This window comes from Corvus moneduloides, chromosome 2 (genome assembly GCF_009650955.1).
Source record: "Corvus moneduloides isolate bCorMon1 chromosome 2, bCorMon1.pri, whole genome shotgun sequence".
Taxonomy (NCBI): Eukaryota; Metazoa; Chordata; class Aves; order Passeriformes; family Corvidae; genus Corvus; species Corvus moneduloides.
Window position 1 is genome coordinate 1,434,782 of NC_045477.1, and position 13,905 is coordinate 1,448,686.

General features: G+C 42.5%; 1 protein-coding gene across 2 annotated transcripts in view; it reads left to right on the forward strand.

Annotated features, from left to right (window-relative positions):
* Nucleotides 1-13,905, forward strand: part of FCHSD2 (FCH and double SH3 domains 2) — a 123,958-nt gene that overhangs the window by 95,067 nt on the left and 14,986 nt on the right. Inside the window, exons 11-13 of one of the 2 annotated variants that reach the window (XM_032095119.1) lie at nucleotides 384-455; nucleotides 7,915-8,031; nucleotides 8,732-8,836. In XM_032095119.1, the coding sequence (XP_031951010.1) occupies nucleotides 384-455; nucleotides 7,915-8,031; nucleotides 8,732-8,836 (294 nt within the window). The remainder of the gene's footprint in view (nucleotides 1-383; nucleotides 456-7,914; nucleotides 8,032-8,731; nucleotides 8,837-13,905) is intronic. The other variant, XM_032095130.1, reaches the window with a different exon arrangement.

The window sequence follows — 13,905 nt, forward strand, 5'->3', positions numbered from 1 at the left end:
CAGTCTTGATCCGCAGTTCAGGTGACTCGGATCAAGACTTGTATAGGAGTGATTTTCCCAGTCACCCTGATATGTCTGCCAGGGCTTCCTTTGAATTTCCCTTTTAACAATCTCTGATTTTGATTTTTCTTCCAGAAAGAGTCGTTTATTCTCATAAATAAACGTTTGGAGCATTCTCTTGGGTGGGATTGTTGGGGTGTCCTGTGCAGGGCCAGGAGCTGGACTCGATGCTGCTGATGGGTCCCTTCCAGCTCAGGATATTCTGTGATAAAGTTTGAGGTTGTTCTTGATAACAGTGAGCAGAATCTTTCTGAGTGTCTTTGCTCTGCCTCTCTAACATTTGCTGCTGTGTGTTCTCGTCCCTGTGCACTCCCTGCATCCAGAGTTTTAATGCAGTTCAGCTGGTGGAGATTGAGCCCTCACCTGTCAGTGCTATGAGAATGACCATAGCAGAGGTACCTGGGGATGTTTCTGCTCAGCCTTGTGTTATCCCTGTGCATGTGGGATGCTGAATTTACACTCTGGAGAGGTGGCAACAGAATGCACGATCTCTAGATATATAAAACAGAAAAAAAGGGAAAAAAAATCATTTTTCACAATAAGACTTCAAGGAGGAAAAATGAATTTAAGGATGTTATTTGTGGGAGGCAGCTTCACACTTTTCCTGTGCTCTTGCACAGGGTTTGTAATTGATACTGTAATCTTTTGGGGGCATGAATTAAAATTTCTCAGCTCAAGACAGTGCTGTGTGTAATTGGTTGCTGCTGCACTGTGAGAGGGGAAAGGTGTCTGACAACTGCAGGCTCTTGGTGTGCACTGATGAAATGCAGCCCTATTGCTGATTTAATTTTGCTCCTTTTCCACAGGGCCGTCCCCATGGCCAGTAGAGCTGTAAGCCACTCCCATTAAACTCCTCAGTGTGAGAAATGCCAGGATTCTGTGCAGTGGTTCTTGTGTGGGCTCACAGGGTCCACGTGTACTGCTGGTGCAGCCTCACTCCAGGAAATTTTAAGAAGCGATGAATGGGTCGTTCATGTCTCAGTTCCTCACATGCAGCGACTCCTTTGCTTGGTTAACCCACTTGGGCTGCAGAATTCCTGCATTTCCTCAGTGCACTGCAGCTTCTAAAGCTTCAGCTGCTTAGGCTGTACCAGTTTTCCCCAAAATAATGAAATTATGCTTCTTTACGATCCATATGATTCTGCTCAGCTAACAGGATCCTGCCTGGGCAATCCCATTTTTAATCAATGAGTACATGAGAATGAAGGCTCTTGCTCAGGCTTTGAATTGGTCAGAAATTGGGTGTGTTCTAACTGATGGAGCAACATTTAATTGCAGGAGAACAATCACCAAGCATTCTTTTGCCACGTGTTCTGTTTGTGGATGTTCTGCAGAGTTTATCAGAGTTCTGGTTATCAGTTGGCTTTTAGTTTCTGTGCGTTGTGCATGATGATTTTCACACCAAGGACTGAAAGAACCAAGTAGAGTCATAAATAGATCTCATCAGAAGTTTCATATTAACCTTTTCCAAGAACAAATTGTGGGCTCTCTTTGGGCTGATCCACTGGGACTGGGCTCAAAATTTGGAGTATTTTAGTATTACTGGAATGGAGCTGTGAGTGCTGTAGGCAGGAAGAATGTTATAAACCATATGGATATGGAGCTCTGAATGGAGAGCTCTGATTTGTGGTGTAAATTCCACTTTTACATGGTCCATCCCAAACTTTGGTTTTATAAGACAAGAGCTGTTCCCAGGATTTCTGTGCAGTCCTTGAGTCAGGGACATGTCAGTTTGCTTTCAAAATGATCCCAGAGTGCACAGCCAGAGCCTCCAAAAGGATCTGTTCTGAGAAAGGAAGGAATGAAACGATTTTCCAGCAACTGCCAGGATTTTTGATCCCAAATATCCCAGTTGCACTAGGTGAAATGTACCCTCTTGAGTGCCCACAAAGAGAAAACCTCTTCAAAATGTTTTACATGAATCAGGTATTTTCCATTGTCTAAGAACTTTGCTTTGAGCTTGAATTGAGGCAGTTTTTCATGTTACTAAATTATTTAGATTCTTTCACTGTCTTGGTTCATTTTGATGGACATTCTTACTTTTAAAAAAGAAAGTTTTCAAAAAAACCCCTAAAACAAACCACTTAGCCTTAAAGAAATGGTTTGTTTTAAAAATATTCAGAAAGAAATGATTGATCAGTTCCTAACAACCTTTAGTCCTCTCCAGAAATGAATTCCCAACGTGGATTTATAGACAGCAAAGTGGAGAATGGAAAAGAGTCTTCTAAAATACCTTTATCCTCCCAAGGAAACCCAGTCAGCACATCTTGGCCTTCCACAGAGGCTGCTATGAGACTCCACAGTTTAATCACCCCCCATCCTCCCACGAGGAAAGGGATATTTATTAATTCCACAAAAATCCAGTGTGTAGAAAACGCACTGTCCCCATGCTCACAGATAAGCCACGAGAACAGGGCAAAAGAAAGAGGAAATTCGCCAGCTTTTCTCTGTTTCCTATTTGGAAAAACTTCTTTTTCCTTGATCCTGGGGTTATCACTTGAGAGAGGGAGCCAGGTGACACAAAAGTGTCCCTGGAGCAAGAGGAGAAGGGCCCTGAAAAGCTGACACTTCATTTTTGGGGTCTTCTTCCTGTTTTTCATTCACTGTTTCCTCAGAGCATGAGGAAGAGCTGTGGCCCAGCTGATTTGTTCCACAGCTTCTTGACATGAAAATAATCTTCTTTTTCCCTCTTAACTTGCACAAAAACGCCTCAGGAAGTTCAGTGGAAAGATTTGCAGTTTCCCTCCAAGTAATTTGGCTGTTTTACGGGTAGATTGTGAAAATAAGGATGAATTTCCCTTCACTCTCAGAAGATACATCTTGGAGTTTCTCAGAATCTTCTATGAAGGAATTTTATATAAGTTACATAAACAAGTACAAAGGGGCCCCATATTTCTGTATTTACAGTGGTCTCTTGTTTTAATACCAGAACAGACTGGGTTTAAGTATAACTTTTTTGAACCTAAACATAAAAAAAAGATTTAAGTTATTATTTAATTTTATCAACCGTTTAATGCCAGAACAGACTGGTTTTAAGTATAACCTTTTTGAAGCTACATATATATTAAAAAGAGCTTATTATTTAATTTTATTCAGCATTAGGAATTCTTTTTGAGGAGAGTTAAAACCATTCAGGTCAAGAAATGATCAGTGGGTGCAAGTGGGCAAAGCTCTGCCTTCCCTCTGTGACTTGACCTGTCTTGTGCCTGTCTAAAACTGATTTTATTTAATCCCTCCTGCCACAGTTGTGCTTAAAATAAGAGCTGAGATCTAATATTTATATTTGAGGTTGATACTGAAGAAAATGAAAGTTTTGGATCTACTTTGGGACTTAGCTTAGGTTGAATGTGAGTGTCATGTTCTCTAAGTATAATGAGCTGAAATTGGCTCCCACCCTAATGGATTTTATTTTAATTTTCACTGCCTAGTTGACTTTATTTTAATTTTCACCACCTAATCTTAATTTAGAGAGCATACAGTTAGAATTCTTGGGGTTTTTGCACTCAGGAAACGCAGTTTAAGCAAAGCTCTGGGTGATTTCTAACAGTGAAGATCAGAGAGCAGAAGTTACACTTGAAAGAAGTGGCCACTTAAAAACTAGAAATTTGTTTCTATTTCATTGAAAGTAGCTACAAATTCAATTTTTTCTGTGTCAAACTTGATTTTAAAAGTCCCTTTTTTTGCCTTTGGTTACTTAGTGAGGGCAATTTTTCTGTATTTCTAATAGATTTTTGAAAAAGTTGGCTGGGAATGCAGCTGGTGTGAGGGCTGAGGCAAATGAGGATAATTATGAGGGTGAGAATGGAAGTAAATTAACAGAAATACTCTGCACTCGAATTTCAATATTAATTGCAGTGAGAACAGTAAAAACCTTTAAAAATAAATAAGATTCGAATTAATTTTAAAAAAGGGTTGTGGCTTTTCATCTCTTCTCTGTAACAGAAGTTCTTGATACAGAAACATCAAGGCCTAGGAATAACAAAGTTGTGTTGATCAATGATATTTAATAAAAATCAATACTTACAGAGAAAAAAAAACCCAAACAAAAAAACCCGAAACAAACAAAAAAATCCCAAAACCCAAACTGAAACAAACAAAAAACCCACAAAACCCAACCCGAACCAAAAAAACCCTGAAGCAAGCAAACCAAACCAAACCAGCCCTGCCCAGTTGGATGTTCCTTTTCCTTCGGCAGCCCCATCAGTGCTTCATTTATTAGATTAATATAATATTGTTCAGTACTAATAATATATTACTGATTTGTTCATTTAAAAAGCAGAATGTGGTTCTGTAAAGCAGCAATAATAGGTTGGCTTGGATTTAGCCTTATTGTAACATACAGGTTATAATAATAGTGGATTGAAGTCCTTTTTTATTATTCTGAGGGGGAAAAAACCCTAAAAAATCGTAATTTTTAAAGATGTGGAGTGTCCAGTTTGAAATGTTGGAAATTGACTGAAATATGAGTCAGCCCCAGCTCACTCTTGGCTAAATTAAAATCAAATGAGTTCAGCAATAACAGACTAAAAGGAGCCCCAAACTTGGCTCACGATTTTCTCAGAACTGCTGAGTTTAGCAGTGAGTCGTGTGAAAAATGTCATGTGTGTTCCTTCCTCCTCCCCAAAGTGTTGCTCTGCAGCATTGGCATGGAAACTTCTTGTTTTCACCTCTTTAAGACAAATGCCCGGTTTTCAGATGTGTTTCATGTCAGTGCTTTGCATGCAATAAATCTTCCCTGCTTTGTGCCTTGGTTGAAGTGAAGTTTTTTAGGCCTTAGCCACAAAAATAAGGAACGTTGAGGCTCAAGAGCCAATGTTTTCTTGCTTTCAAGACAGGGCTGTGCCATCTGCTTCCAGATATAACTGGATAAATGAGAATACAGGCTGAGTTTAGTCCTGTTGGGAGGCAAATCCTGCACCTGCACCAACATTTCAGCCCAAAATGGAGAAGTGACATTTGTCTGCAGCCTGAATGCTTTTGTTAATTTAAGAAACAGCGTTGCTGCCCCTAAGCTTTTTAGCTGCTTGGAGCCATCCAGAACCTTCTGTTGGTTTACTGATCGAATTTTTAGCACTAAACACTGTTTTCATTGTAATCCAAGCCGTGAGGGAACAGCAGAGTGTCCATCTATGTTTAGCTCAGGTTTTTTGGCTCTCCCTTCATTTCTTGGCCACGAAGAGTGGGTTTGGTTTCCCTCTCTTTTTGGAAGAGGTTAAATTGAGTCATTGGACGTCTTGGCACCACCAGATTCCAGTCCTGAAAACACTTCAGGTCAGCATCAGACCCTTCAGTTCCTCCACCTTCTTCCCTACAATTTGGACTTCGATGTCCACATCAGATCAATCTGGTTTAGCTCCTTTCTTCTCACCTATTCTAATGGGTTTTCATTTTCTTGACGTTCCCCTCCAGTCTGTCTTTCCCTGAGGGTACAGAATTAAGGCTTTTCATTGCCCCAGTTTTGTTCTGTTTTATTTTTAGACCTTGAAGCAAGGGTGAGGTCTGCCTGGGTGCAATACTGTTTTATAAGTAACTAATACAAGTTCTTGTATTATGTGCAATAATCTGATCCAACAAAATTCCTTTCTTTTTTAGTAGGCCCTTAAGAGTAGCCATGAAGTCAGCATTCATTTTTCTAGTCAAGTGCTTTTGATAAATAGACTAAAACCCAAAATCACACTTGGGATAATGAAAATGATTATCAAGTGACTGAAAAGTCTGGGTTCTTTCCATATGAAAATGAGCTGCTGAGTAGGAGCAAGAGCAGTGGGAACACTGAAAATATGTTATGGGCTGTTTTCACTTTGAGATGTTTAATAGGGAAGAGGGAATGTCAAAGATTTTGCTCAGGTTAAAACACAGGTGGAAGCTGTGGAAGAAGCTGTGTGATAAGCTAGGAAAAAACTGAGGTGAAATGTTATTTTAAGGATTGGATGTGCCTAAATAAATCCACGTGTTGTCCTCTTCAAGTTTACAATGGAGTAGCTTAATAGAGGTAATTAAAGAAGTCAGTAATGAAGGAATATGATTCTATAAATCCACCTCAGTAAAAGCCAATTTACCAATTAAACTGAGGGGATGGGTGAAGAGATCCTCGCCTGAAGCTTCACCTTCCTCCCTGTTCATCCCAGAGCCGGCCCTGTGCGTGTACCTCTCCTCCTCCTCTTCTGGGCTGCTCCACACCTTGTCTGACAATTCCTTGTGCTTGGAAAATAACACTGAAATGGGCATTTCAGACACTAAGAATAAAGGCCAGGTTCAGTTTTGATGGCAAGAACTTCATTGAACAAAGTAACAAGCTGAACCAAATTTGCCTCTTTTTCAATTAGATCCCCTGATAGGATGTCAACCTAAGATAGTGTTTTTTGCCTCTTCCATGAGGACAGTGCAGTCTAAAGGCCAGAAAAATCTTGTTTTCAGAATGACTTCCATTTGCCTCCTGGTGTCTATTGGTTTTACTCCGGTCTGTGCCAAGTGCTGGTGTAGATGATTGAACTGTCATCCTTCCTTGACACAAATCATTCCACTTTTCCTGCTAAAATACCTGATAACAGCATCTCTTCTTCTGTAACAGCTGGAGGCTTCCCAGCTACCCTGAAAATAATTCCATGTCTTTCTGCTCTCTTACCCTTTCCTGACTAACCTTGGATTTCTCCTGCCTAAACAACCTTTTCATCCTTGTGGGCTTCTTCTCTAGTTTCAAACTCCACCTGATGAAGAAAAATGGTGTCTTTTGAACCATACAGAGTGAGAAATTTGTGACTCGGGCATTTCTTTCACACTTCAACAGCTCTGTGCGTATTCTCTCTTCTTGGGTCATAGTTTATAAGGGATTGTTTTTGGTTGATCTCAGAGGCTGTGCAGGATTATGTCAGGACTTGTGATAAAAAGGAGTGCTGGGGGGTTGTGGATTGCAGTGGCTGACTCAGGATAAAAAATCATAGGGACTGGTTGAAGTTGGAAGGGATCTCTGGAGGTTGTCTGGTCCAGAGCTGGTTGTTCAGGACTGGTTGTATCCAGGTGTCTTTTGGATATCTTCAAAGATGGGACCTATCCCAAATGATTCTGTGACTCTGTTGCAAAAGGAAATGATAGAAAGATGGGAATGATTTCAGTAATTCCATGCTGGGAAATGTGTCTGTTCTGTTCAGCCTGTAGACAGCAGAGAACTATTTCATCTTGCTTTAGTTGGAACTTCTTGAGGGGGAGAAGTTTACTTTTTGTCATTGACATGACAAAAGCAGGAATAAGATGGAACAATATCAAAAATGTGATTGGAAATTTCAGCCTCTGTTTTGCAGACACAAACATTTTTGGACAGAAATTCCCATGCTATACTAAAATATTTTATGGCTTTGTGGTTGGATCACAAATTACAAAGAATGGTCACACTAAACCTTTCATCTTTAGGAAGGAATTGTTCCCTGGGAGGGTGGGGAGGCCCTGGCACAGGGTGCCCAGAGAAGCTGTGGCTGCCTCTGGATCCCTGGCAGTGTACAGGGCTGGGCTGGACAGGGCCTGGAGCAGCCTGGGATAGTGGAAGGTGTCCATGGCAGGGGGTGGGACTGGATGGGCTTTTAAAGTCCCTCGCATCCCAAACCATTCCATGATTCCATGATCTTTGCTTCCTATAATGCCTGTTTACTTTGGGAATTGAATTCTTGTGATCTTCTGGCTTCTGGAGTTGTCTTCCCACAACCCGGTCCCAAAGTTGAGAAGGAAGTTCTTGTCCTGTCTTCCTTGTTTCCTAAGAAACAAGATCCCAGGCTGATAAATGTAATACAGAATCACCCTGTAGGTAAACACAGAGGTAACCCAGGGTCTGGGCCACGACTCATTCCTTGTTCCCTGTTCCAGAGCCGACAGCTGGAGTCGGAGACGGGAACGACTGAGGAGCACAGCCTCAACAAGGAGGCGCGGAAATGGGCGACCCGGGTGGCCCGCGAGCACAAGAACATCGTCCACAGCCAGCGGGTAGGTCTGGGAAAAGCACATTTCTTGGAAGAGGAGCTGCTGCAAGCACCAGGGAATTGTCTGGGGCCTGTGTTCACGTGGGTGTCAAAAGTCTACTCAGCACTAGGAAAATCCATGAGGAATTTGCTATTAAGTCTAACATCAAGATATAAAATTAGATGTGAATTGATAATTTTATGTCTGCGCCTCAGCTCAGAAGAGCCAAGGGCTGTGTTTGGGCATCAGGCAGCTGGATTTTGGAATGTGTCTATTAGGAGTGAGAATAAAACCAGAAGTTCCTTGCTCTTCCCAAAGAAGCCAGCCATGGAGGAGTCTGTTGTGCTTTCACCACATCCTGCCCAGTTTCCCTGTCATCCCTACTATTCCAACCCTCAAGCACAGCATCAGCTGGGGAAAAATGACATCCAGAACGCTCTGTTGTCTCTGGGAGAGCTCCAGGGAGACCTGAGAGCCTGTTCCAGTGCCTAAAGGGGCTCCAAGACAGCTGGAGAGGGATTTTGGACAAGAGATGGAGGGACAGGACGCAGGGAATGGCTTCCCACTGCCAGAGGGCAGGGATAGAGTCATCACCATTTTTTTCCTGGGGTGGACCTTTGTTGGTCATCCCCAGCACCCAGTCAAACAGTAACTTCCCTGATTGTCACAAATACTTGTCTTTGGCATTTAGTTCATCTGTGCTGTGTTTCCTTGTTCCTGGCAGACCCTGGAAGAGCTGGAATGCCACGGGCCCGTGATGTCCGAGCAAACCCGAGCGGAACTGGAGCAGAAAATAGATGAAGCCAGAGAGAGCATTCGCAAGGCTGAGGTAAGGAGGAGATTCTTTTGGCATTTTCAGTTCCTTAGCACAGGGACATCTTTGTTACAGCTGTTGCATTTGGTTGATGGAAATGCCTATTTCCAGCATCAAAAGCCAGGGCATTTTAAGATGTTATTTTTTCCCCCTTCATTTGGTATTTGTCAAATCACTGAATCAACTTCATGAAAGTCCAGATCAGAAGAGTGATATTAAAGACACCTCCTGATGAAGAGTGAGAATCTCTCTACTTGGGCTTTATCTGAAACAGATTGAAAAAGAATCTCAGGTGTACTAATTGCCTTCTGCTTGAAGGAATTAATACCAGAAAATGGCGATTTTATCTCTGTCTTCATATTTTTAGGTTCTAGAAGAGACTGCCATGTGCTGTTGTAGTGGGTTTTGATACACAAACTGATTCTGGCTGTTGATGGGAAAACATTGGAAATAATCCTTGTATCTCTGATTTTACTGTGAGCTGCTTTCAAAGGGTTACAGAGGTTTATGAGACCTGTTGTGGATTAAGACTCGTGAAAAAATTAACCTCTTATTTGGCTGCCAGTGTTGGGTTGGTAAAAGTGAACTGTTTTCATGGCCACTGACTGAAAAACCCCACTGCAGGCAGCAGGAACAGATGAGTGGGTTGCTTAATTAAAACTGTAGAACAAACTTAATTGTTGCAGTGAAGTGCTTCTCATACCTCAGAGTACCTGATGTAATTAGGAATGTGATTTACAGGTAAAGGGGTTAGAAAATACAGAGCAAAATTATTCCTCCTCCTGGTGGGAGAACTGTCAGGCTCCCTTTTTAAAGCAAATGCAGGATATGGTTTTTTAAAACCTAATTCTTACAGAAAGAGGTTTGAAAACCTGTTTTGAGTAAATTATTTCCAACAGACCATACTCCAAAATACTTGTGTATATACATGTGTAGTTAATGATTAAATCTGCAAGGACAGAGAGCATAAGAATAAAAGATAAAGGCAGCAGCAGCAAGAAATAAAATCAGGATAAGAAGCTGCCAAAAAGAAAGATCTCACAACAAAATATTATAAAATTAGAATCAATTACAAATTTAATCAGTCTGGAACTTAAGTGACTGAGGATAGAGGGGAAGTTCCAAAAAGTGGAAGTTTTATAGATAAACATGAATTATTTTCTTCAAGGTGTGTTTTAGCTAATACAAATAGTTTCAGCTAATACAATATTTTCCTGGTTTTCCAGTGTGTTGGAGTTAAACCATCCCTTATCTTTCCAATATCTAACACGTGCCCTGTTTTACAAGGGAATATGGTGCCAATGCCAAGTACTGGAGGATAAAACTCAGTGACTGAGGGATTTTTGCCAACTTGCTTCTCTTCTGCTGCATATTTTAAAGGCATGAAGTTATCCCTGAGTTTTTGGAATGGTGTGGAAACCACTTTGTGGGACTTGTCTGTATTGCCACCAAAGCTGTTTATAGCATAGCATTGTTTATTTGTTTATGATAAGCCAGTAAGTGAGTTCAGGGAGCTTTTATTTCCACCTAGGAATGGCTTTTTCTTTTAGCCCTGTTAGTCCCCACTCTTCTAAGACTGAGCTCAAGCCCACTAATTAGACAAGAGGTTTTTGCACACATAAAATCCTGGAGAAGAACAACCTAAGCTTTGAGCTAAAACCTTTTCTTTGGGAATGCAATTATAATTCCTTCCAGTGTGTGAAAACCAAACATTCCTGCATATTTAGGTGCAACTGATTGAGTTGGAATTACTGAGGGTTGGGTTGGGGTGTGGTATTTGTGCAAGAAGTTATTTAGGTTGTAGGGAGGCTGTGGAGTTTGTTTCGGTATCACATCTGGAGGTGTGTGAGGATGACACAGAGGTTTGATTTTTTTTATATTTTTCTCTTGAAATGCTTGTTATTTTTATGGAAATTTTTATACTTGTTCTGTGCCATTTTGGTTTCTTGAATCATTCCTTTTCCTTTGCAAATCCACTTCCTTCCTTCTTTTCTGTCCTCATCATTCCTGAAGGGGAAGACAACTTCACAGACAGATTGGGATTAATTTTTTCTGGTTTGGTGATCTTCCAGTTGCCTGTTTCTCCTTAGGGAATTTTATATCCCTGACAGATTGCTCCAGTGCCAGTCTCAGTGTGCCTTACAAAGCAGGAGGGGCTGAGTCAGGGCCTTTTAGAGAGGATTCTTTTGGGTAAAGGTTTTTTTTTCCAGGGCATATTGGGCATAGATGTGCTCATCTCACTGCCCTCTTCCTTGGAGACCCTGAATCCAGGGAAATCTAAGCCCCAGGAGGAACTGAGGAGCTGTTCCATATGGATAACTGGATTTAACAAGCACAGGGATGTGGAAACAGGTGTAAATTGAAAGTACAGCAAAGGAATTGAGTAAAAATGTGGTCAGGATCAGGAAATACTGGAGAATGCCAAGGTTTTTGACTTCCACAAGATGACTGTAAACCCTCAGATTGGCACATCCACAGCTCAGTGGGTTATTTCTCATCTTTTTCTCCCTGGGATAACAGCTATTTTTCCTTGTGATGTTTTCAGGGAGCAAACGCCTTGATTAGAATTGGGAGGAAATTAGGAATTCCAGCAGAGTGCTGCCATGCAGGTGATACATGGCAGATGTGACTGTAACTGATAACCAGAACACACATTTTTGTGTTGAAATTGGAAAATTTGGGGTTTGTTGAAGCATTTTTTTGTTTGTTTGATTGCTTGTTTTAAAAGGAAATGTTAAAATAATGTTACATTTTGAGTGATAATACCTCTGGCACTGGCAAAGAAGTAAAATTGACTGTAGTGAATGACACACTGTGGAGTTCAGATCCAGAGGGATTCCATCCTTGTCCCAGCAGCATTGAACCACTTTGGTAAAGACAAGCTCTTAGAGCACAAGGTGCTCTTTCAAATTGAAAGTGGCACAGATCAGGCATCAGCTGCAAAGGAGATCAATGAAAAAATTGGGAATTGATACTGAAAACTGATAATTTGTGAAAATAAACCCTTCTTGGAGCTCCTCTCTACTGACTCAGCCAATTCAGGTAATTGAAGTAGAACTTCTGTGTTTTAAGCTTTGATTTCTGTAACAGCAGGAAGGAAGGAAGGAAGGAATTGAGCTTTCCATTTTCCCAGTGCTGGAATCCCTTTATCTTTCAATGACTGGAGACAGAAATTTACTGGGAGCAGAGCCCGACCCCCCCGGCTGCCCCCTCCTGTCAGGGAGTTGTGCAGAGCCACAAGGTCCCCCCTGAGCCTCCTTTGCTCCAGGCTCAGCCCCATTCCCAGCTCCCTCAGCCTCTCCTGGGGCTCCAGCCCCTTCCCAGCTCTGTTCCCTTCCCTGGACATGCTCCAGCCCCTCCAGGTCCTTCTTGTCATGAGGATCCCGAAACTGCCCCCAGGACTGGAGGTGCCTCAGCAGTGCCAGCAGGGGAGATTTCTTCTCATCTTACTTTTCCTCTCTCAGACCAAAGACCCCAGTGTGGGTCTCCCCGAGCAGTTGAGTTGTCCCAGGGCTGACGTGATTTTTCGCCGGGATGGTGGGAGGTTTCCCCTTTGCTCTGAGGTCTTTGGGCCTCCACAGCAATTAATCCTGTTCCCACTTAATTATAAGGGGATGCATTTTATCTCCTCATCAGGATATGTACAGCTCTCCAGAGAGTGTTTGTACCAGATTAGATCTGGTTAAGGCTCATTGCGGTGCCGTTGGCTTGGTTTGATCAGCTCGGAGATGTGGGGCCATTTTTAATTGTACGTGGAGGGCTGATTTACCCCTCTCCTTGTATTTGGCTGTGGATATTTATTGCTGTGTTGTGTCACAGTGGGAACAAAGCAAATTCCATATGCTTCAGAAAAATAAATGAAATGGAGTCGCAGAATCAGAGGATGGTTTGGGTTGGAAGGGACCTTCAGGATCATTTAGTTCCACCCCCTGCCATGGGCAGAGACACCTTCCACAAGAGCAGCTTGCTCCAAGCTCTATGCAACCTGGCCTGGAGCACTTCCAGGGAATAAAGCTCCTAATCCAAAGAAAAGGGGAATTTGTAAAATGCCATTTGCTTCCAGCTCTGGTTGAGCTCAGGAAGCAAAGGCTGGGAGAGCTGTGCAGGGAGCCCCGTGCCATCCCTGCAGGACATGTGTAGGAGCTGTTGCTCTTTCCAGGTCAGCAGATTGAGGACTGGCCTGGGAAAATGCCAGGGACATCCACAGAGCAGGAATTTCAAACTCGCTTTGGTGAAAAGCAGTTTAGTGAGGGGGAGAGTGACTTTTTTCGTGGTGGGTAGTGCCAGGACAAGGGGAATGGCTTCCCACTGCCAGAGGGCAGGGTTAGGTGGGATATTGGGAAGGAATTGCTCCCTGTGAGGGTGGGGAGGCCCTGGCACAGGGTGCCCAGAGCAGCTGTGGCTGTGCCTGGATCCCTGGCAGTGTCCAAGGCCAGGCTGGATGGAGCTTGAAGCAGCCTGGGACAGTGGAAGGGGATGAGCTTTGAGATGTTTCTAGTCCAGCCTCTGCCTAAACCTCACTGAATTTTTTGGTTTTGAAGTGTCCATAACATTTTTCACCATATGAAGAACCAATGTTCACCCCAGGACCACAGAGAAATGTGTTAATAGATGTTTACATTCATTTATTTTATATCCATTTAATTATCTCCTTACAGAATTTGAGTGATTTCCATTCAGCCCTGTTCCCAGCAGCCTGGGAGCCCCTTTTTAAACTCTACAAATTCAGTCTGTAGGGATCTTTAATGTTTCATGTGCCTAAGCTTGGGAAGAATCCATCTGCCAGTTGGGCTGGAGATGTGGATTCTTCTCCATGAGTAGCTTCCCCTCTGTTTCCTTCACCTTGGAATTCCCTTGGGAGAGGTGTTCTCTGTGCCAGTCCCTCATTTCCTGTTTGCTTCACCCCAGCAGCCTTGTTGGATTTCAGTCCATGCAGATTATTTAGCCTATAAATGAACTCCTGGAAATAGCTGTACAAACCTCCTGCCCAGCCTCCCACTTAGAAAAGAAACCCACTCCATGTTGTGGTGGGAAATGTCATTTATGAGCTAATTCCCCACCTAGTGCAGAAAAAGGATCCAGAT